The sequence below is a fragment of the Bubalus kerabau genome, chromosome 3 (genome assembly GCF_029407905.1).
Source record: "Bubalus kerabau isolate K-KA32 ecotype Philippines breed swamp buffalo chromosome 3, PCC_UOA_SB_1v2, whole genome shotgun sequence".
Classification (NCBI taxonomy): Eukaryota; Metazoa; Chordata; class Mammalia; order Artiodactyla; family Bovidae; genus Bubalus; species Bubalus kerabau.
Genome location: NC_073626.1, coordinates 79,233,558 through 79,257,522, shown reverse-complemented (window position 1 = coordinate 79,257,522; position 23,965 = coordinate 79,233,558). Strand labels below are relative to the sequence as shown.

The 23,965-nt window shown below is 38.9% G+C and overlaps 1 protein-coding gene across 11 annotated transcripts in view; it reads left to right on the top strand.

Moving 5' to 3' along the window:
* Nucleotides 1-15,504, top strand: part of ERICH2 (glutamate rich 2) — a 53,331-nt gene extending 37,827 nt beyond the window's left edge. For 10 of the 11 annotated variants that reach the window (XM_055572292.1, XM_055572283.1, XM_055572286.1 and 7 more), the window contains 4 exons: nucleotides 3,819-4,003; nucleotides 8,161-8,218; nucleotides 14,612-14,683; nucleotides 15,309-15,504. In XM_055572292.1, coding sequence (XP_055428267.1) covers nucleotides 3,819-4,003; nucleotides 8,161-8,218; nucleotides 14,612-14,683; nucleotides 15,309-15,427 — 434 coding nt within the window. In that variant the 3' untranslated portion in view covers nucleotides 15,428-15,504. The remainder of the gene's footprint in view (nucleotides 1-3,818; nucleotides 4,004-8,160; nucleotides 8,219-14,611; nucleotides 14,684-15,308) is intronic. The other variant, XM_055572282.1, reaches the window with a different exon arrangement.
* The last annotated feature ends 8,461 nt before the right edge of the window (nucleotides 15,505-23,965 follow it).

The window sequence follows — 23,965 nt, the reverse complement described above, 5'->3', positions numbered from 1 at the left end:
TGACAACTTGTAAGTCTGGGGCAAGTCTTAGTAATTTTTCAAACTCATGTATGGGATGATTCTGATATGCAGTCACGTGTGATCCAGGGGTGTATATTACATAAAATGATAATGATAAAATATTAAAGTTTAGAATGGATTGAAATACCTATGAAAGCAATAACAAGTTCCAGTCATTCAACAGTGGTTTACTGAGTGCCAGACACTTGTTTAGAAGCTGTGGGTATAATAGTTATCAAATAGGAAAGACGCTTGCCCCTATGAGGTTCACATAGATAGCCAACTATTAAATAATAATAATACAAACAAATAAGACAAAGACAGGTCGGGCTGGGCACTATAACGTAAATGGCAGCGGGAGGACTACCTTCAATCTGGGGATCAGGGAGCCTCTCTCATGATCCTCAGTGTTTGTGAATTCAATGAGTCCCTGTGACATCACATGAAGTTCTTAATTCCCTATTATGACCACCTCTGATGACACCAGCGTGTTGAGTCGGTGAATTGGCTGGGTACACGCTGTAAGGTTAGAGGGGTTGTGAGCCGTCGGAGACTGTAAAGGAAACAGGTAGATGGCCTGAATAGCCCAGGCATCACACTCTGGGTCTCTTTTGAGGATGTTATCTTTTGCTTAGAATGAGGGGTTTTCCCAACTTTTTCTTTGGAGGGGGGAAAGCCTGATTTTTCTTAACATTGTCTTCTGTCAACCTTTCCTGGATTTCCTTATTTTCTTCCTTCTAAGACCAGTGTTTCTACATGTTTAAAGTAGCTCATGGCCACACTCCCATCAAAGAAGACATCTCACAAGACTTCCCACACACTCAGAATTCTAAAAGCAGGGGATGATGTAGCACAAGTTCAGGTTGAAACTGTGAAATTCATCTACAGAGCAAAAGAGTTGGCAAGCTCAATAGTGTTTCCCAAAGAGATAATTTTAGGAAACATAGGGTAAACTTTTTACAATAGTAGTATATTTTAATGTGTATTAGAAAAAAAAAATAAGAACATGGTTAAGAATGTGGACTCTGGAGCCAAACTGACTCCCAGATCTACCTTAATTAGTGGTGTTAAGTTGGGTGAGTTATTTAACCTGTCTCCTATCTCTCAGTTTCATCTACAAATGGGATAAAAACAGTACACACCTCATTGAGATGTTGACAGAATTATATAATTTAATATGTAGTATTCAGAAGAGTACTGATATAATATTTGCTGTGATTGTTATGTCTTTTATTAATATCTCTGTCAATTTGGGGTACATTTGTAAAATTTGTTATTTGCTTGTTATCTTTTGGTCATACTGCATGACATGTAGGATCTTAGTTTTCTGACCAGGTTTCCAGCCTGTGCCCTCTGCATTGGCAGTACGGAATCTTAACCACTGAGCAGCCAAGGAAGTTCCCCCGATAATTGTTATGATCTAGCAAAATTTCTAAGTTAAAAAGGTTGATTAAAAAAAGATACTAAGTAAATAGTATAGCTTACTTTCATATGGCAAAATGGATAAAGTGTTATAAGAATTACTAAAATTTGCAAAATGTCTGCCATGGAGATTTTACCTCTTAAATATTTCTCTAATATCTCTCCTCCTTTATCCCTGTTTTAACAGTGTACTATCAACCATCTTTTTCACCTGGACTTTTTAAAAAATGTTTTCTTTTGAAATATTTCAACTTATAGAAAATGAGCAGAAATAGTATATGCTATGCTAAGTCACTTCAGTCGTGTCCGACTCTATGCGACCCCACAGACGGCAGCCCACCAGGCTCCCCCGTCCCTGGGATTCTCCAGGCAAGAACACAGGAGTGGGTTGCCATTTCCTTCTCCAAGGCATGAAAGTGAAAAGTGAAAGTGAAGTCGCTCAGCCGGGTCCGACTCTTAGCGACCCCATGGACTGCAGCCTAACAGGCTCCTCCGTCCATGGGATTTTCCAAGCAAGAGTACTGGAGTGGGGTGCCATTGCCTTTTCCAGAAATAGTATAAGTACTCCAGTAACCCTTCATATACAAGCAACTGGTGATTTAAAGGGTAGAGATCTCATGATCCTTTACCCTAAGTCAACATGTATTTTCTAAGAATAAGCACAATTTAATTAGTTAATGAACTTCAGGAAACAAATTTTCTTCTTAACCAATATGTAAGATTGTCTCCCCAATTTAGATGAAGAGCAAGACATACACACTTATATACACAACCATTGTGTCCGTTTTTGGCTTTTGTTCCTGAGAATAATATTTTCTAGTTTTTGCTGTCTTTTGGCATATTTGTAGTCAAACAGCAAGTGCTATTGTGAGTTGTCAGTAAATGCAGTCTAAAACCTGCTTAGAAAATTCCCATTATTAGAATTCATTTAGAGCTGGTTTTTAACCACCCATAGGGCCTCTGAATGCAAAATAAGGAAACAAAGTAAGAGGTGGGAATCCGCAAGTTTCCTCTTCCACAGTTTTATTCAGTAAAGTTACTGCTGTGAATCCATACCGAATCCTGGAATCTTCAAACATCTCTGACCCCTATAAGCCTTGAGAAAATGTGAAGGTGTTTCATTTTGTCACAGCCTTTCTGAGGGTTATGACAGAAGACTGAAAGATGTTATGGTTTCCCCATCTCACTCCCCTTCCAGAATGTTACCTGGACTTTTTAAAGGTGGTTTTTTTTTTCCTAGCCACCTCTCCCTCTGCTCTTTTTGTCTTTATTTTTTTGGTCTGCTCCCAAATACAGTTTCTACCTTGCCCTCCAAGAGTTCCTTCAGAAATTAAAAATTGATCATACTTGTTTCCCTACTTAAACCTTTCATGACCAGCCCCTTCATTCTTAAAGTTCTAATTCCAAGACTACTGGCCCGCAAGAATCTATTATCCAGCTTGTACCCCTCTGGCCATATCTGTCACCATTTCAGCCTCAACTTTGACCCATAATAAACACATCAAAGTGTTGCTCTGCACGCATTCTTTTTGTACTGGTTCATGCTGTCCTCTCTCCTTGGAAAAACTGATCCATTCAGACCAGAATGGGTCTCTGCTCTCTTCCTGTGTTCTCTCATGTACCTGGTATACATCTTTATCACTGGACTGCCATATAGTTTTACAGTTATCCATTATGTTTCTGACTCCCCAGTTAGAGTGTGAGTGAGTACCCTGAGATCAGTAACTGTCCATTTTAGTGTTCGTGGGGCTCAGTATAGTGCCACACATTGAATGGGTAGTCAAAGTAGTGCTTATGTTTTATTTTTCAGTCATCCATGACTTGACATTAAGAAAAATCATTAATAATGTTATATAACCTCTGGTCATATCTAGAATACTTCACATATATCTAATTAGTGTGTGTGTGTGTGTGTCCAGGCAGAGGGATAATTTTATTCTCAAGTATCTGCACAGTGACTATCTGCCTAAGAAGAATTACTTTTCAGCCTCTCTAGTCTTACTTTTAGTCTTTATTTTACATTTATATTCCTATAAGAACAATTTAAGGAATATATTTCTATGGATAAAAGAGAATTAATTTTTTCTTGAAATTATATTCTTTATAAACAAAACTGTTTCCATTTATTACAGTTTCAATCACCAAACAATTAACATTAACATCAGCTCAGTATTATCAGTTTGTATTTTTTCCTCTTCACTTAGCAGTTTTATTACCTTTTTTGGGGAAATGGAAATCAGGTAAGTTTATTGCAGTGCTGTTTAGTCATGAAAAAAAAAGTCCAGGACAGGAGAACACATGGTAACATGAGCACCTGCTACATTATAATTTAGGAGTGACCATTGTAAATTCATGAATACGTTGCAATATTTACTAAATTATGTATATTGTTTTAGGTGAAATGAGCAAAAATGTAGTTATTGCAGAGCAGGAGAAAAATAATGAACATTGCCCTGAGGATATCAGTGATAAGTTATCTGAATCAACAGATGATGATGGTGAGGATACCAGTGATGAAGATAAGGAGGAAGACAGCAACCCGAATAAGGATACTCATGCCCCGTTAGAGTTAATGACAGAAGTAAGTTTTGCTTCTATAACTCAAAAATATTAAAATAGCTAAATAGTATATAGCCTTGAAGACTAAAAAAATAGTTAAAATATCCTTGCCCACACACAGATGCTTACCTGGTTACTCATCATTGTTACTATCATGAGGGTAGAGATGAGAGAATATTCTGGCAGTGACTCAGATTATTCTGGTAAAGTCAAAAACAGGAATAAGAGAAGTTTCGGCATGAAACTCTTCAAGGACCTCTTTTAGAAAAACTTTCTACTTACTGGGTACCATGCTAGTTACTTGGGATATTTAGAGATAGATAAGAAAGACATGTCTTTACCCTTGAGAACTAACAAACACTTATTATGTTATCTAATGCAATTTATAATATTGCCAGTAGAGATGTTCATAAAATTCTCTGGGAACAGGGAGGATAAAGGGACTAGTTGAGAAATGAAGGCAGGAGAAACAAGGAGGTAAAGGAAGGATTAAGAGGAAGAGACAAGAACGGAATCTTAGAAACTTAAAGGAAGAGGGACATGTAGGAACTCATTTGGTAAACAAAATGGCACTCCTGGCATAGGAAATAGCACTGGATGTGTGTATCACACACATACGGAGGGTGTAAGAAGGGAGAGGGAGTGGAGGGAGATGGACTTAACCGAGTGTAACAACAGAGAAGAAACCATGAACTTGAACACATAGCCTTAGAAATTTCTCAGATAAAATACATAGGGGAAAAGGGAACATCAGAGACTTTGGGGAGACTGTTGGGTGGTCTAACATATGTATAATTATAGCCCAGATAAGCGAGGGACCTACTATGTACAAGTAAAACATGTGACAACGATAATACAAAGGATGAGAAGGGGGAAGTGAAAATGCACTGTTATGAAGTTCTTACTGTATACATGAAGTTGTGTAATATTAATAAAAGTTAGACTGATACCACAACATGTGAGGTAAAACTGTCTTGTTCTCCATAGAATTATCAGTAAACATTTGTGAGCAATTTTTACATGTGACGTTTCAGGCCTCCATGCTTTTGCTGTTTCCTATGTTTTGCCAATGCTGTTTCCTATGCCAGGATTGCCTTCTTGATTTGTTTACCAAATGAATTCCTACATGTAAGCCTAGTGTACATGCAAATGGTTCAGAATGTCACACATAAGCAAGAACAGTCCCCCAAGTGTACTGTTCTTTTTTTAATAAAAGCTATCCAAATAATAATGGAAGATTAGTCAATTGTGGAGCCTAAGTAAGTAAAAAATATGTAATAATGTTTAATTCCATGGGGAGAGGATGATCATGATATGTGGTATATTTTTTTAAAGTTACTGAATAATCTTAGTTTTTGTAAGTATATATGTGTTCCTTTATGGGAAAAAAAAAAACTAAAATGATGTACATGGAGATGTTTAAAACAAACATCTCTGTGGGCTTCCCTGGTGGCTCAGTGATAAAGAAGCCACCTGCTATTGCAGGAGACACAGGTTCAGTCTCTGGTCCAGGAAGATCCAACATGCCATAGAGCAACTAAGCCCGTGCCCCACAGCTATTGAGCCTGTGCTCTAGAGTCCATGGGCCGCAATTACTTAGCCCACATGCCACAACTACTGAAGCCTGCGCTCTCTGGAGCCTGTGACCAGCCAGCAAGAGGAGCCATCACAATGAGAAGCCTTCACACTGCAGCTAGACAGTAGCCTCCACTCACTACAACTAGAGAAAAGCTCATGGAGCAACAAAGACCCAGCACAGCCCCCAAAATAACTAAAATTATCTAGAAAAAAAATTCTCTGGATGGTAAAAATACAGATGCTGTTTAATTGGGGACAGGATGTGTTTATTTAGCATTTAAATTTCCTACATACAACAAATGAACCTATTTGCAGGGCAGGAATAGAGACGCAGATGCAGAGAATGGACATGTGGGCACAGGGTGAGGAAAGAGGGTTGGGATGAATTGGGAGGCTGGAATTGACATGTACATACTACCATGCATGAGACAGATGGCTAGTGGGAACCTACTGTATACCACACAGAGCTCAGCTTGGTGCTCTGTGGTGACCTAGAGGGATGGGATGAAGAGATGGAGGGAGGTCCAAGAGGAAGAGGACATATGTATACCTATAACTGATTCAGTTTGTTGTATAGCAGAAATTAGCACAACATTGTAAAGCAACTATACCCCAATTAATAAGGAAAAAATGTATAACACATAGAAAAATATGTGTTACAAAAACAGAAATACAGACCAATGGAATGAGATAGAGATCCCAGAGATAAACACACACACACCTATGGGTACCTTAGTTTTGACAAAGGAGGCAAGAATATACAATGTGGCAAAAACAGCCTTTTCAATAAGTGGTGCTGGGAAAACTGGACAGCTCCATGCAAAAGAATGAAGTTACATCACTACCTAATGCCATACACAAAGATAAACTCAAAATGGCTTAGACCTAAATGTAAGACCAGAAACTATTAAACTGTTAGAGAAGAACATAGGCAGAACACTCAATGACATAAAGCAAGATCTTCTATGACCCACCTTGTAGAGTAATGGAAATAAAAACAAAAATAAACAGGTGGAACCTAATTAAACTTAAAAGCTTTTGCACAGCAAAGGAAACTACAAACAAGGTGAAAAGACAACCCTCAGAATGGGAGAAAATGCTAGCAAGGGAAACAACTGATAAAGAATTAATTTCCAAAATATATAAGCAGCTTATACAACTCAATACCAGAAAAGCAAACAACCAGAGTGGGAAAGGGACCCAAAGAGACATTTCTCCAAAGAAGATATACAGATGGCTAACAAGCACATGAAAAGATGCTCAACATCACTCATTATCAGAGAAATCCAAATCAAAACTACAGTGAGATACTACCTCACGCCAGTCAGAATGGCCATCATCAAAAAAGTCTACAAATAATAAATTCTGGAGAGGGTGTGGAGAAAAGGGAACACTCTTGCATTGCTGGTGGGAATGTAAACTGATACAGCCACTATGGAAGACAGTATGGAGAGACTCCTTAAAAAAGCTGGGAATAAAACCACCGTATGACCCAGCAATCCCACTCCTAGGCTTATACCTTGAGGAAATAAAAACTGAAAAAGACACATGTACCCCAGTGTTCACTGCAGCACTATTTACAATAGCTAGAACATGGAAGCAACCTAGATGTCGTCGGCAGATGAATGGATAATGAAGCTGTGGTACATATACACAATGGAATACTACTCAGCCATAAAAAGAACACATTTGAATATGTTCTAATGAGGTGGACGAAACTAGAGCCCGTTATACAGAGTGAAGAAGTCAGAGAAATAGAAATATTGTATACTGACACAAATATATGGAATCTGAAGAGATGGCACTGATGAATTTATTTTCAGGGCAGCAGTGGAGAAACAGACATAGAGAACAGACGTATGGACAAGGTGGGAGGAGAGGAGAGAGAAGGGGAGATGTATTGAGAGAGTAACATAGAAATGTACAATACTATATGTAAAACAGATAGCCAATGGGAATTTGCTCTATGACTCAGGAAACTCAAACAGGGGCTCTGTGACAGGCTGAAGGGTGGGGGAGGGAGGGAGATGGGAGGGAGGTGACATGGATGTACCTATGGCTGATTCTTGTTGATGTATGACAGAAAAACCACAAAATTCTGTAAAGCAATTATCCTTCAATTTAAAAAAAAGTTATAATATGTTACTTTATAACAAAAATACAATAAAATAGTAAAAGGAAAAACAGATGGGATAAGAGCAACCAATATTGGAAAATATTGAAAATACATAATTGTATTGTCATATAATTATGGATTAAGTTCACAACTAAAAACTGTATCTGAACCTAAGGGATATTAAAGTGATTAAAGTGTTCGTGGCTTTGCCAGTTGAATCAACCTGAGTATTCTCAGATTGTTCGGTAGTGTGTGCACAGTGTGGCTGCAGTAAAACAGAGGTGAGATGCTTCCTCTATGACCCTGCCATTAGAAGGCTTAAATATTCTTCACTGATTGATTCCAGACTCACTCCTGGGGAAACATGTGTAAAAGTTAAAAGCAAAATAGTTAATCATTAATGGAATATTTTCTAGGGAGTTTATAACTGACATTTAAATTCTCGGTAAAACTGCATAGCTGAAGAATTTCTTAATGTTTTCCAGTTCCTGAGAGCAGAAATGGGCCACGACTACCATTTGGCAAAAAAATTATGTCAGATGAGTAAGTACAAAATAATTCTCTTTTCCCAGTCTTCTCTTTGTTTCTAAATACATTCCCTAATATGTAAGATGGTTTGGTTATCATACAGCTAGTGAATTCCCTCATAGTGTCTTGGCGAATCCTTGATAGTAAAAACTGGTAATAAGGACTAATTTAAATTAGAATTCTAGAGTAACTTTGCGTGGAATAAACTGACAAGGACGCCATTAGAAGGTATGTCAACATCATTAGCTTCATGACAGTGGGTTCGTAACATATGCCTTTAGTTTCAAAGAAGTGTCATGTAGTAAAACAAGCCTTCCTTAGAAGTGAAGAAGAAGTGAAGCCGCTCAGTCGTGTCCAACTCTGAGACCCCATGGACTGTAACCCATGGACGGAGGAGCCTGGTGGGTTACAGTCCATGGGGTCACAAAGAGTCGGACACGACTAAGTGACTTCACAAGGCTTCCTTAGCATGCAGTTATTCCACAAATATTTGAGTTACCTACCTGCCAGGCTCCTCTGTCCATGGGATTTTTCAGGCGAGAATACTGTAGTGGGTTGCCATTTCCTCCTCCAGGGGATCTTCCTGACGCAGGGATCGAATCCACATCTCCTGTGTTTCTGAACTGCAAGTGGATTCTTTACCACTGAGCCACTGGGGAAACCTTAATAAAAATTTAAAAAATTGTGTGCCAGTGCCGCTGTTTAGGCACTGGGCAAATAATCCCACACTTAATCTAGTGTCAGACAACAAACATATAATTAGCATGTCATAGATAACAGGTGCTATGGAGGAAAAGGGAAGAAGGAGTAGAAAGTACTGGGAGGAAGCAAAGCAGTTTTAAGTAAGACGGTCCAGCAAGGCTCACTGGAAGACTAGAGCAAACCCGTGAAAAAGTTGTGGAAATGAGTCCTGTCATCGGAAGAAAGTGTGTTCCAGGCAGGACTAATAGTAAATATCCAATAGATGAGCATGCCTGACCGGGAACAGCAAGGAAGGCAGCAGAACCGGAGCAGATTAAGCCAGGGGACGTGTGATAGAAGATGAGGTTGGAGAGCTTACAGGTCAGGGACCGTGCAGACTGCAGAGCATCTTTCCACAGCTTAAGGACCTTGGCTTTCTCTCTGAGTGAGCAGAGAAACCACCAGATACTTTTGAGTAGATAAATGATATGAACAACCTTACTTTTCTATCTGAGTTTTAGTAGTTTGATTCGATGTTCAAAATGGTGGTGGTTTTTGTTTGTATTTAAGCAAAGAGAAGTTTGGGAGATTTGCTGAGTTTCTTAACTCTGTGGGTTGATGTTTTCATCAGCTTTGAGGATTTCTTGGCCATTAATTTTCAAAGATTACTTCTGCCATATTCTCTCCCTCTCTTCTATTCCTGGGTCTCCAGTTACACACAAATTAAATTTTTTCCTTGGTGTCCCACATGTGTCTTATACTCTGTTTTTTCCATTTCCTTTTATTTCTATGCTTTAGCTTGTGTATTTTCTGTTGACCTATTTTTGAGTTAATTTATCCTATCTTTTGCTGTGTCCAGTGTGCTGTTAAAACTATACAGTGAATTCTTCATTTCAAGGATTTCATTTTCCAATTTTAGAAAGTCCAACTAGTGGTTAGATTCCAGGTCTCTGTCAAAATCCATAGTCTTTTCAACTATTTTACCCATCTTTTTCTCTTCATTAGTCTTAGTTAAAGGAGAAAATGCCAATTCTACTATTAAACTTTATTAATGACAGGTCCTGAAATATTAACTATTGTAGACCTGTTTTATGGTTGAAATCTTCTAGTGACAATGTGGTGTAGGGACGTGGGGTCTACTCTTCCTTGCCTCACAGAGTCCCCACTGTGGATACAGTACTTCCTAAGTACTAAGCTAATTTTTAAAATCGATTTCTTGAATACATTGACACTACCTATTTTATATCCAGAATAATTTGCCTTGTTTAATCCTTTCAAGCACTTTTGACCTTTAGAACCATCAAAATAGTTTGATCAAAACTATTTTTGGTGGCCCACAAACATAGAATTTCCAATCAGAAGGAATCCTTAGAGAATCATGTCCAGTCCTCCCTTTTTATAAGTAATGAAACCGAAGCAGGGAGAAGGTTAAGCGGCATGTGTAGCCCTGCTTAGGGAGCAAGTGACACAGCTGGAGCTGGAACCCAAACCTCCTTTTCCCACAACTGCCTTTCTTCTCTGTGTGGCCGGTACAGAAAGGAGTGATGCTCTAGCTCTAGCTCCCAATTCTCGTGAGTTTTTCTTGTGGAGTCTAATTGTATATAGAAAATGTATATATTATTTTTGTTTTTATACCTATCAGTTATTTTAGAAAAGCCTCTGGCTAAAGCTTATAAAATATAGACACTGACATCACCACATTTGTCAGTGAGTCTTGGCTGTTAGCCCCACACTGTAAACAGCAGGTGCTCAATAAAATGCTTGTGGGCCTCAATAAAAGGCAATGCACACGCATTAGGTGCCAGGTAAATGAGGATGAAAAAGTTCAAACTGATCTATCTTAATGGGATTATATTCCTTTAAAAACTCCCTCCCTTCCTTTCTTCCAGACAATATACATTGAGCACTAACTCTACCAGACATTTATGCTGGGAGCTGGAGAGAAAGCAGAAATCAGATCACACCTTCTAAAGTGCTCTAAACCCTTCTGGGGTTGACATCAGACATGGTTTGGTGTGGTTTGCACCCTTACTGACTGACTCATCCAGTAATACTGTTTACTCTTTTCTACCCATGGCAAATAGTGGTGCCTCTACAACTGAGGGTTAAATTCTAGGAAAGGATGGATGGAGGGTCCTAAGACAGGCACCATTTTCCAGGGAGCCAGATGAAAAAGAATTGCTCCCAAGAGGAAGAAGAGGGAAGGGTAGAGCACAGGGAGTGCAAAGTAAGATTGGCTACCCCTGACGCAGATTGCCAGTCAAGGATGTGAAATGAGAGAAGCCCAGGTTTTGCAAAGCCAGGCAGATTGAAGGCAGAAAGCAGAGTTGTAGACTGTCTCAGGGAAAAGAAAGTGCTATTTCTTTGATGCCAGTAGGAACGCTTGGCTGAGGGCTGCCTAAAGTCCCTCTCTGTGTTCAGAGCAATAGAACAAATTTTTTTCATCTAGCATGCACCCAAAAATATTATATATAAATTCTTACAGCATAGATATTATTTTCTAAAATTTATCACAGGATGTTGAATATTGTCCCTTGTGCTATATACTAGGACCTTGTTGTTTATCCATTTTATATATAATAATTTGCATCTGCTAACCCCAAACTCCCGTCCTATCCCCCCCTCACCCCCCTCCACCTTGGTAACAAGTCTGTTCTCCACAGCATAGATATTCTTTTGTCTCTTTTGTTCCCCCACCTTCTAACTTCTCCACAGAACAATCCACCTTTCTCTCTCTCTCTCTCTCTCTCTATATATATATATATATATATTCATATATTTATAAATTTACTCATGTAAACATAGATTATGTATTTACTTTTTATGTATTTATATATATATGTATTGAGCACCTATTATGGGAACATTCTTGCATACAGTTTTTAATTCTTACAGCAGTTACGTGAGGCAGATAGGATTAACCCTATTTTACTAATGAGCAAAGTGAAGGTAGCCTAGAGAATTGATTTACCCAAAGTTACACAGCTTCCCAGTGGTAAAGCTAGATCCCAAGTCTGACTTGAGAGCCTGTGATTTCTTGCTACATTTCCATTTCTTCATTTGAATAATAAGTTTATATTTCTGGTCAAGCAGGCGGAGACTTGAAAAAGAGGTGCTTTTATGAATCAATCGGATTGAAATGTCTCCTATAAATTGACCAATATATATTTTTATTTGTATCTAAGGCAACTAATTTATATGAAGTAATACATCTTTGTCCCTTCAGAGGTGTCTTACAAATTCACTCTCTTGAATAGCCTCCAGTTCCTTGTGTATTTCCTTGCCATCCAATCACGGTATGCTCATTTGTATCTTTACTTGGGTGCAGGGCTTCCCACCCTGCATCCCAGGTGCAAATGGTTTCTTTTCTTTTTTATCTGCTCTTCTAAAACTTTTGCTGGTGAAGGCTTGGAAAAGTGGTTTTTAAATGAGACTGAAAGTCAGGAATACCAGGTACTTTTCTTAGTTCATCTCATGACTGACTGTGAGATTTTCTGTCAGTCTTCCCATTTCTTGGTCTCTCTACTTGCAGCCGAGTCATCTCAGGGTGCCAACACTTTTGCTCAGAGGCAGTCTGAGATTCTACAAAAATAACGTGTAAGCCTGGAAGACCTATTTCATCAATTATAATAATTGTAAATGTTTAAGAATAATGGCCTGAAAACCAAAATGGTTCTCATCATTATGCATCTAACACAAAAACAGATGTAGCTTCAGATACAGAAGAGAGTTTCTATAAAGTTTTCTATTTCTTCTTGAGTAAACTAAATCACCCTTTCTTGGGGTATAATTTTATCAAGGCATAAAAGACTGCTTCCTACCCAGTCATCTATATTCATTTATTCCATTATTTTTTTTAATGTTTTGAGGTCTCCAGCTCTGTCAAGTACTCTCTTAGAGCTGCAACAGTGAACAAGACCAGCGTCTTGTCTACCCTAAAATCGCCTGCCATCTGAGGGCCCTAGAGCCCTGTGGAACTCAGAGCTTGCCCCACCCCCAGCCCCAGCACCCTGCCCCAGCCCTTCAGCCAGAAGGAAGTATCCGCTGCACACTTAGGAAGGAACCAAGCCTTTCTCCAGGCCCAGAGTCACTCCAGGAAAACTGATAATCAACATTTATTCAGTACTTACCATGCAGCAAGGACTAAACTAAGTACTTTGTCTGTATTATCTCCTTTATTCATCAGATATCCTAATGTGATCAGTAGTGTTTGTTACTGATCACAAGAGTTGGGATCACAAGAGTTGGACACGACTTAGCAACTAACCCACCACCGCTGGTATGGAAATTGTAGGGCTGAATTTCAAAGCAGATACTTTCCCTCTGAAAATTGACAGCTGCCAGCAGTTTCTGTTAAACCATGAAAATAGCTGATCTCATACTCCATTCCCATGGAATAATCCTAACTCCAGCATGAAATTTTCTAAGTTGTGTTCCAGGGAATATTAGTTCAAGATTGCTTAATAAATATTTCACCAAGTAGGATTCCATGGGAATAACAAATTAGGGAAACTATATCCTCTTCTCTGTAAGAGACATGCTAGTTCTGAGCATGTTAATGGCTATGTAAAATCCTGCAGTTGCTCCTTACTGTAAGCTTTGATTAACTTCATTTAACCTAGTTTCCCACATACATATTAACATCTTAAGAAACTAGTGTCTCAAAGAGCAAGTTGGAGAAACTCTGCTCTAGGAGGAGGCTTAACCTCAGAGAAAGATTTAGACTGCTAATGATAAGCATGTTTTAGTTCAAGTTAAAATGTGTAAAAAGTCACCTTTATTAAAGCCTTAAAAGATGTATAAATACCCATAGAATCCTTAAAAGCAGATTCTGAGCAGGCACACACTCATGCTGACCCAGATTGACGGTACACTGTTACGTTAGTGGATTGGAAAATAAAGACATTGGTTTAGTGTGTCAGGATGAAAGTCATATGGGGTGAGGTCCTCTGAGCCACTGGGGCCCAGTTGAACCATCCCACAATTCTCACTTTTAGCCAGGTGAATACACACTTGATGTTTCAGTGCCCCCTGGGGGCCACCAAGATATTACACAGAAGTCACAGCACTCAATGGATGATGCAGAATTATGAATACGCCTCAAGGCAGGTAAGAAGACAGCAGAGAGAGATCTGTAGAGCAGGATCTGAAAAAATAAGTTAACTAGTCTAGAAAACTCTGAAACAAAAGGTATAAGGCTTTATGGCTTCTAGGACATTGGTACATTAGACCAACAGGCCTAAACATTTCTATTGATTTAGTCCAAAGGAAAGATGACACATTCACATAAAGGATCAGCAAAAAGGAATAAATAGCACTTAAAAACAACAGATCCGATGAAGTGGTGAGAATACTGTTCAGTAGGTGATGACTGGGTGTCATTAGCAAAGTCTCCATGTATTACAGGATTTGTACCTTGTTTGGGGAATGATTATAGTCAAGAAACAGCATGGCTAAAGCCTTTGAGGGATGTCTCATAGTGATGGAGATTGCATTTTTTGGACAGGTGGTAGAAAATATTAATGAGGATTATTTCCCTTGCAAAGTACCTAAGATAAGTAGAGCATTTTCTCTGTTTGCACTTAGATGTTCCTGTGGTATAATTGTTGGTGTTTTTGCTTTGTGCATTTTCACTTAACTGATTGACAGTTTCAATCTCACACTCAAGAGGCTGTTTGCTGAAATACTTAGAATGTTAATAACACGCATTCTGTTGTCCATTTGCAGTCCTAATCTATGAACCAGAAAATCCTGAGGCCAAGGAGTTTTTCTCACTGATTGAAGAAATGCTGCTGATGGGTAAATTTAAAAATTGAAATTCCTTCTTTCTCATAGAATTATGATCAGTCACTATTTAAAAATCCATTATCCCAGGAAACTGGCAAAGTACCTCCTCAGGAAGTGGTTAAGAAAAGGCAAAATGATTATCTCAGATGGTTTCATGAAACCGGCTTTTCCTCTATAGATGGTCAAGCTGACTCCATTTCCTCTGTGGAGTGGAACTGCCCAAGCAGAGCAGGCTCCCTGGGCAAATAATATTGGGCACTGACAGAGTCCCCAGAGGGAACAGTTCCTGCTAATACACCAGGAACTGAAAGGATTATCCCACGGTTCCCAGCAAAGTCTGTACCCTCTACATTACCCTGAATCTCACTTTACTCTTATTCTATTTAAGTAAGAAGTTGACAGTAGTAAAAAAAAAAAAAAAAATTTATAGACCAATGTTTTAAATATATTTTTAATCCACAAACATCTTTATGCTAGTAAAAATATGTTCTGTGTACCACTGCTTTGACCCTCAGCTGAGTTCTCACATTCTAAAACTATGTACTTCTTGATGGAGGGGGAAACAAGGAGGATTATGATTTTTCAGGGTAGAAATAGTAAGAAATATTTTAAACAAGGCTCTTCCTTTCTGTGGCAGAGAAAGCACAGAATCTCGAGGAAGATGATGACGAGAGTGAAGAAGACAATAGTGAGAGTGAAGGAGAGAGCACTGAGGACCCAAGTGAAGAAAGCTCTGATGAGTGTGAAGATGGGTGACGACGGTTGCTGCTGTAGCTCAGTCTTCATGTCTGTTCATTACTGTGTACGGTGGAAATATAAAGAAGAGAGCTGCATTTCAGTCTAATGGTTCTTTATTTGGCATAGAGTTCCTTTAATTTATCCATATTAGCTTGAGCTTCTTCTCAATAGTTAGATTTCAACTCAACGTGAGCTACTCAGAAAGGGAAATAGTCATTGAAAACACTTAAAAGCACTAACAATGTGCCAGGTACTGTTACACATTAGTTTGTTGAATACCCATTAATTTGTTGAATCCAACAAAACCATGTGAATAACAATATCATTGTCCCCATTTGACAGATGAGAAAACTGAGGCACATAGCAGGTGGGTCATTTGCCCGGCATCATATCCCTGTTGATCAGCAGAGCCTCAATTTTTACATGAACATTATGGCTCCAGAAGCATACTCCAAGTCCCTACCATGTCCGGGCACTTTTATTTATATCACTTACTTCATGTTCTTTATAGCATGTATCAGTACCTGAAATTCTTACTTTTTTTTTAAAGTTTTTATTTTATTTTATACTAGAGTATATTTGATTTGCAATGTTGTTTTAGGTGTACTGCAAAGTGATTCAGTTATTCAGAATTCATATACCTATTTATTTTTTAATTCTTTTCCCATTTAGGTTATTACAGAGTATTGAGCGGAGTTCCCTGTGCTTATACAGTAGGTTTTTGTTGGTTATCAATTTTAAATATAGTAGTGTGTATATATGTCAATCCCAACTTCCAATTTATCCCTCCCCCCAACTTGTTCTTTTTATCTTTTCCCTGCTTGTCAGAAAATGTAACCTCCACATAAGCAGGACTTTGTCTTTTTTACCATTATATCACTAGCAACTGGACAGGTGCCTGGAAAATAATGGGATGTGTATACCAAGTGAATGAATGAACTGAAAGTTAAGGACAATGTTTATATTCTTTCTTAAAACATTTGTAAGATTTTATTACACTTTTATATATCTGTTACATTATTTTTCTGATTCTGTATTCCTTGATGAATTTCTGCCACCTTCAAACTAGGTTATAAGGTAACCGAGGTAAAAATGAGAAAAATACTCCTAAATAATTTGTTTTGAGTGTGCCAATCTGATTTGGGGTTAGGCAGTTTGAGTTTTTATTCTTATATCAGCACCATATCATGTCATATCCAAAATGCTTGAAGCATAATTCATTCTTTGGGCATTTTGTAGCATGCTAACATTCAGAGGAAGAAATCCTGCTGCACCATTTTTATAGAACTGTCTGAAAGAAGTAAAGACAGGTATGTATAATCATCTAGTTGCGTAACTAGTTGGATAGCCCTGCAGGGCTGGCTGACAGAGACTGCAAGAGCTGCTTGTTCTTTTCATTTGTAGGTTGTTTGTTATTCCTCCTGTAACCACCACCATACGTCGATCAGGGCTTCCCTGGTGGCTCAGACAGTAAAGAATCCGCCTGCAACGCAGGAGACCTGGGTTCGAGTCCCCTGGAGGAGGGCGTGGCAGCCCACTCCAGTATTCTTGCCTGGAGAATTCCATGGACAGAGGAGCCTGAGAGGCTACAGTCCAAGGGGTTGCAAAGAGTCGGGCACGACTGACCAACTAAGCATATGTCAATCTAATGCTAATTAATACCTGACTTTGGAGTCCTCCCCATAAGAAGTCTTTTAAATATCCTAAAACTGATACTGCAGACGAAATGAATTACACTGGTTAAATTTTAGTTTTCTTTTTAAAGGCCAGGAAGGTTCTGAGGAAGAAGCTCTCTGAATAAAAAGCCATGATACCATAGGTCATATTATAGCTAAATCTAAGAATTTTCGAAGTTTGATCATGCAGAATAATCATGCAAGAAGCAACCTGTCCAGTTGCTAGTGATATAATGGTAAAAAAGACAAAGTCCTGCTTATGTGGAGGTTACATTTTCTGACAAGCAGGGAAAAGATAAAAAGAACAAGTTGGGGGGAGGGATAAATTGGAAGTTGGGATTGACATATATACACACTACTATATTTAAAATTGATAACCAACAATAATTATGGATATGTACCCTTTATCCATAGTCTTCATCCTACTTGCACTCCTTACTCAGTGTAATTCAGGGTGTTGGCATAACCTGACACAGGCATGCACATCTGAACGTGGTAGCTAAATAATATAATAGCTAAACATAATCTGCAAAGTATTTTTTGTATTATTTTATATAAACATTTTATATTATTTAATTTACCAGCTTCTCAGTCCTAAGAGCATGTTACTATAGTTTCCGTTTTGGTTACACAAATTGAATTTGGGATGCTGGGTGTATCCAAGGGTAAATGTTAACTAGGGTACTGGAATTCAGATGAGGAAATCAAGACTATGAGATGCTAGGTTATGTTTCAGTATGAGAGATCTAGTGAATCTTGAACCCAGTGTTTCATGTTGCTTCACACACAGCTAAACTGTAGGTGAATCAGCACACAAGCGGTGTCTTTGAAGACAGTTCAGTTCCAGACCTGTGCCTTCTTCAGAACATTACAGTGGTGGGAAGGAACCCAAACATTCAACAGCCTGCAAATGTATGAGAATATCCACTCAATGGACTTAAGATGGGAACCCAATAAGATAATTTCATTTATTTATTCGATCAATATTTACTGAAAGCCTATGGAGAACAAAACCTGGTCCCTGCTTTTAAAGAGTACTGGCAGGGTGACAGACACTGCCATTGAGGAAGGCCAGGGTGCTAAGGGAGAACACAGGAGGGGCACCTTAACCAGGCCAGGTGTCCAGGGAAAGCATTCAGAGGGATGTGGAGTCTAAGCTGAGAAGATAAATGAGGAGAAATTAGCTACAAGGAGAGGATGTGGGGAAGAGCATTCTATTAGTAGACACATCTGAGTCCAGAGAGCAAGTAGGCATGGTTGGATTGCAGAAGGAAAATGGACCAGTTAGAGCCAAGACAGATGAAGCTATAGTAATAAAGGGGCTGGGGAATGGAGGATCTTCCAAGCCATGTTAAAGTTTGAACTTTATCATTAAAATAGTGGGAGGCCATAGAGGGATTTTAAAGAAAATAATGTATTTTGGAAAGAGCATTCTAGTAGCCAGATAGAAAAACATGTTCTCAAACTACAGGTGATGATCCATCGGTCAGTTATGAAATCAATATAATGAGTAAAAAATAGCTGGGTCTCTTAAATACATAAAATAGCACACATTGGAAAAGAGTATATGGGAATTACAGTTTTGTGAAATTTTTCATTCAGAGTTTTTGGGTATATGTCCTCGATCTTGATGTGAAATGTGTTTCTTCTTCCTAAGGATCTCCATTTAAAAAAAAGAAAAGAATTATGAAGCATAGAGAACAGACTGGAGTGGGTTGGAAAGGAAGAGCATCAAGTATTCCAAATCCCGACCATTTTACTCCAATGCCCTACCCTCCACTGTACTTTGCTCCCTAAGATTCCAGTAGAGAGGGACAGATTGAAGAAAGGGGAATAACTAATGAAGTAAAGACCATCTAATGCCGTGGAGAATGCATATGACATAATGTTAGTGTGTGGCAGTAGCTTCCATCTGGACAACTGCCCCAGCATCCAAATGTGGAGTCAGAATGGCCTCTCCTTTCTTCATATAGCCTTCAATTCTCCTGCATCTCCTTATACAACTGACCCTCGAACAACATGGATTGGGACTGTGTAGGGTCTACTATGTGTGAACTTTTTCAGTAATAAATACTACAGTTCTACACAGTCTGCAGTTGGTTGAATTTGTGGATGCCAAACCACAGATCCAGAGGGCCAATTATTAGTTACACTCGGATTTTTGACTGCATAGTCAGTCAGCACCCTATTCCCCCATGATGTTCAAGGATCAACCATATATTATGCAAGTTGATAACCTACATTCCCTTTAACTGAAGTGTGTTTTTTCCCTTGGTTAATGTAAGGTATATGCGATTTTGATTATTTGCCTGGAATATTGATCTTGGACAGGTTGGGGTGGGCAGTGGGGAGCATTTGACCAGGACTCATGATGGCAGATGTGAAGGAAAGCCTGGATCCACTTGAAATGTTTTGGGGTTCTGGGCAAGTGTCCTATATTGGGAGGTATTGAGAACTCTAAGAGGCAGGTAAGACGTGGCCTCCAAGACCAGTCTGAGGAGGACAGAGGTCTCTCTGATTGGGTTTCCTAATAAACTACCCAGCTGATATGGGATGTAAGTTATAATGCTGGGCTGGGGTGGGGTGGGTGTGCCAAAGTTGGAGAGGCTTGTGAAGTGAAACACTGGGAAATGAGATGGGCTTGGGTAGCTGTTGTGCCGAAAGTTTTCACTTTCATCTCAGGTTCAAAGGATTTGTTAAAAGAATAAGCTACTTGTTCTATACAAATGAATAATGCCAATATTTATTAGAGAATTATCTAGCTTACTTTCAATATACTAACATTAAAAGAAAAGAGAACTAGAAACAGCAGAGGATACATCACCAAACTGGATTTTGACCAACATCCAGACTCAAACAGTGCTGGGAAGTCCCGTGTCACAGCACATCCAGAGTCCCAGTTAGCAGAAGGTCCCAGGCAGCGCATCTGCTATGTGGGTGAGACTTCAAAGATTGCAGTTCAGGGTTCCCACTTATAATTCCAGGAGGCAAACTGATACCGTCATCAGTCTGTGAGCAAATTTCAGCTCTTTTCATATTAATGCCATTTGTCTTATAAAACTTGAAATGTTAAGCCTGGGGCTTGGTTGGCCAGAGCTCCTGCAAGGGCTCCACAATCTCAAGATTGTCCCCTATCTTATCTATGGTGCTGTAAATCTTATACTCAGAGCAGGCAGGCAGGGCACTCAGGGCAGTGTCCAGGCAGGTTAGAAGCAAGGTCAGAGGCCTGTCCTACTTTGTCTCTGAAGCCTAAACAAGACTATTTAATTTCCCTAACAGTAGCCTTGTTCAAATGTACCCGTTTGCACCAGGAGACAGCCTATAGCAGGCACTGGTTGATTCCCCCTCCATCCTTTTGAACCTAGGTGATAAATCTAAGCTAATTATGGTACTTCCATCCCACTTGCTACTAGTTTGTTTGCAACAGCTTTGAAAGGTCACATAAAAATTATATTTTATATGTATTTAACAGGTACAACTTGATATACATTGTGAAATGACCACCACAATCAAGCGAATTAACATATCTATCACCTCTACGTAGTTACTTTGTGTGTGTGTGTGTGTGTTGAGAAGATTTAAGATCTATCCTCGTAGCAAATTTCGAGTATGGGCATACCTCAGAGATATTTTGAGTTCAGTTCCAGACAACCGCAATAAAGCTAATATCACAATAATGTGACTGAGGCATGTGAAGTTTTTGATTCCCAGTGCGTGTAAAAGTTATACCACTATACTGTAGTCTATTAAGTGTGCAGTAACACTATGTATAAAAAATAATATACATACCTTAATTTAAAATATTGATAAAAAATGCTAACCATCATCTGAGCCTTCAGTAAGTCATAATATTTCTTGTTGGTTGAGTTTTAAATATTGCAAAAATTATCAAACTGTGACACAGAGACACAAAGTGAGTAAATGCTGTTGGAAAGATGGCCCCGAAAGACTTACTTGCTACAGGGTTGCCACAAAGCTTTAGTTTGTAAAAAACGCAGTATCTGTGAAGCACAATAAAATAAGGTAGGCCTGTGTATAATAAGTAACATTAACTCTTGTCACCATGCTGTACTTTAGATCTCTAGAACTTATTCATCTTGCATAATTGAAACTTTGTACCCTTTTACCAATATCCCTTTACTGCTGGTTATTACTAGACATGGACAGAACTCAGCCAGTCTCAGCTACTAAAACATGAGACAAGAAAGCATAGAGCCCTCACAGATACCTGCAGCAACTAAGAACCATGGGAGGCTTTATGCTGAAGCCAATGCCAAGGACAGTGGAGGACAGAAAAGAAGAAACTAGTCCTTGATGACATTTTTAGTGACAGTCAACTCTGGTTTAGTCCTTTCCCTACCTCTGAATATCCTGTGTAAAACAATAAATTGTCTTACTGCAGTTTGTTTCTTACTTTCTATTACTCTGCAGCCAAGAGCACCCTACTGTATGTATCTGCGACGCACAGCAAGTGTAATGACAACAATGACATCCTCTCGGATTGTAAGCCTAACTGGACTCTCTAGGTTACCATCAGGTCCCCATTGGCTCATGGCCACCCAAAGCAGGACGAGGAACTGGTAGATCCTTGTTCCAGTTACAGGTGCAGGTAAGTGAAAGGCAGAAATACGAAAGCAGCTAGAATGGTTATCTCTGGGTTGTGTAAGTGAGGAGGGGAGGTAAGTAAGAAGAATTTTACTTTTCAATGTATGCATTTTAATTTTTTTTCATGGGCATGTGTCACTTATAACTGAAGCCTTTCTTATTGGTAAAATATAAAATACAATTTACCAGTTTAACCATTTTTAAGTATATAATTCAGTAACATTAGTATTTTGATACTGTGAAATCATTACCAGCATCCATCTCAAGGGCTTTTACATCTTCTCAGAATGAAACTTTGTACCCACTAGACAGTAACTCCCCATCCCCCTCTACCCTCAGCCCCTGGCAACCACTGTTCTCCTTTCTATTAATTTGACTACTCTACTTAGCAGCAGGTACCACAAGTAAGTGGAATCCTACAGTATCTGTCCCTTTGTGACTGACTTGTCTCACTTAGCATAATGTCTTCAAGGTTCTTCCATGCCCTAGCATCTTTCAATACCTGATCCCTCCTTATGGCTAAATACTATTCCATTGTGTGTACATATCACATTTCATTTATTCACTCATCCATTGATGGACAGTTAGATTGCTTCCACCTTTTGGCTATTGTGATTAATGTTGCTGTGAACGTGTATGTACAAATAAATATTCTATACTAAAAGTTTTTTTATACGTGCAGAATCTAAAAAGATGATGCAAATGGACTTATTCGTAAAACAAACAGACCCACAGACTTAGAGAACAAACTTATGGTTGCCAAGGGGAAGGAAGAGAGGAAGGGATAGCTAGGAAGTTTGGGACCTACATTACACACTGTTGTATTTAAAATGGATAGCCACCAAGGTCCTACTGTATAGCATAGGGAACTCGGCTCAATGTCATGTGGCAGCCTGGATGGAAGGGGAGTTTGGGGGAGAATGGATACATATATATGTATGGCTGAGTCCCTTTGTTGTCTACCTGAAACTATCACAACATTGTTAATTGGCTATACTCCATTATAAAATTAGGACTTCCCTGTAGCTCAAATGGTAAATAACCTGCCTGTGATTCAGGACACCAGAGTTTAATCCCTGGGTTGGGAAGTTCCTCTGGAGAAGGGAATGGCAATCCACTCCAGTGTTCTTGCCTGGAGAACTCCATGGACAGAGAAGCCTGGTGGGCTACAGTCCATGGGGTCGCAAAGAGTTGGACATGACTGAGCAACTAACACACACACACACACACCCCAATATAAAATTAAAAGTTTAAAAAAAAACTTTTAAATTAAGCCTATACATGAGGTAGGACAAAACCTGGGGGGGGCAAATAATGAAAATGTTAACCATGATTGCATTTGTGTCATGAGATTTTTTTCATTTTTGTCTGCTATAAAGTCATATACTTTTTTTTAACAAGCATATATTACTTTAAGGGAAAAAATATAGCTTATTTACAATGTTTTGCTTTTCTTTAAAAAGAAACTTAAAAAGGAAGTTAGAATAAACAACAAGTTGCCACTATATAGCATACCAAACTACATCCAATCTCTTGGGATAAACCATAATGGAAAGGAATATTAAGGAAAGAATGAATATATATGTATAACTGAGTCACTGCGCTGTACAGCAGAGACTAGCAAAACACTGTAAATGAACTATACTTCAATCAAATAAAAAAGACCAAGAAAAAGTAAAACTGACCTTAGGAACAGAAAAGTTTACACAAGGAAGAGAAGAAACAAAGCAATATTCATGAATTGCCTATTGTACGTGAGGCATTTTAGCAGGCCTTAGTACACGTCTTGGTGTGCTAGAAGCTTCCCATTAGGATCAGTGTGTGTGTGTGTGTGTGTGTGCTCAGTCGCTCAGTCATGTCTGACTCTATGCGACTCCATGGACTGTTGCCTGCCAGGTTCCTCTTTCCATGGTGTTTTCCAGGCAAGAATACTGGAGCTGGTTGCCATTTTATACTCCAGGGGATCTCCCTGACCCAGGGCTCAAACCCACATCTCCATTGATAGCTGGATTTATCACTGCATCACCTGGGAAGCCCAATAAGGATCAACACTAACAAGTAAATCAGTAGGTCATTAAGTTCAGAAAAGATGTCACCTGAGACAGAAATGCTGATCTTCATAGAACGTTAACCACTTAGAACACTCACAAACTGGCTTATTCTTATGCCCAGCTGGATAATTTAAAGAGATCATTGCAAATAATCATCAGTAGATATGCAGATGACACCACCCTTATGGCAGAAAGTGAAGGAGAACTAAAGAGCCTCTTGATGA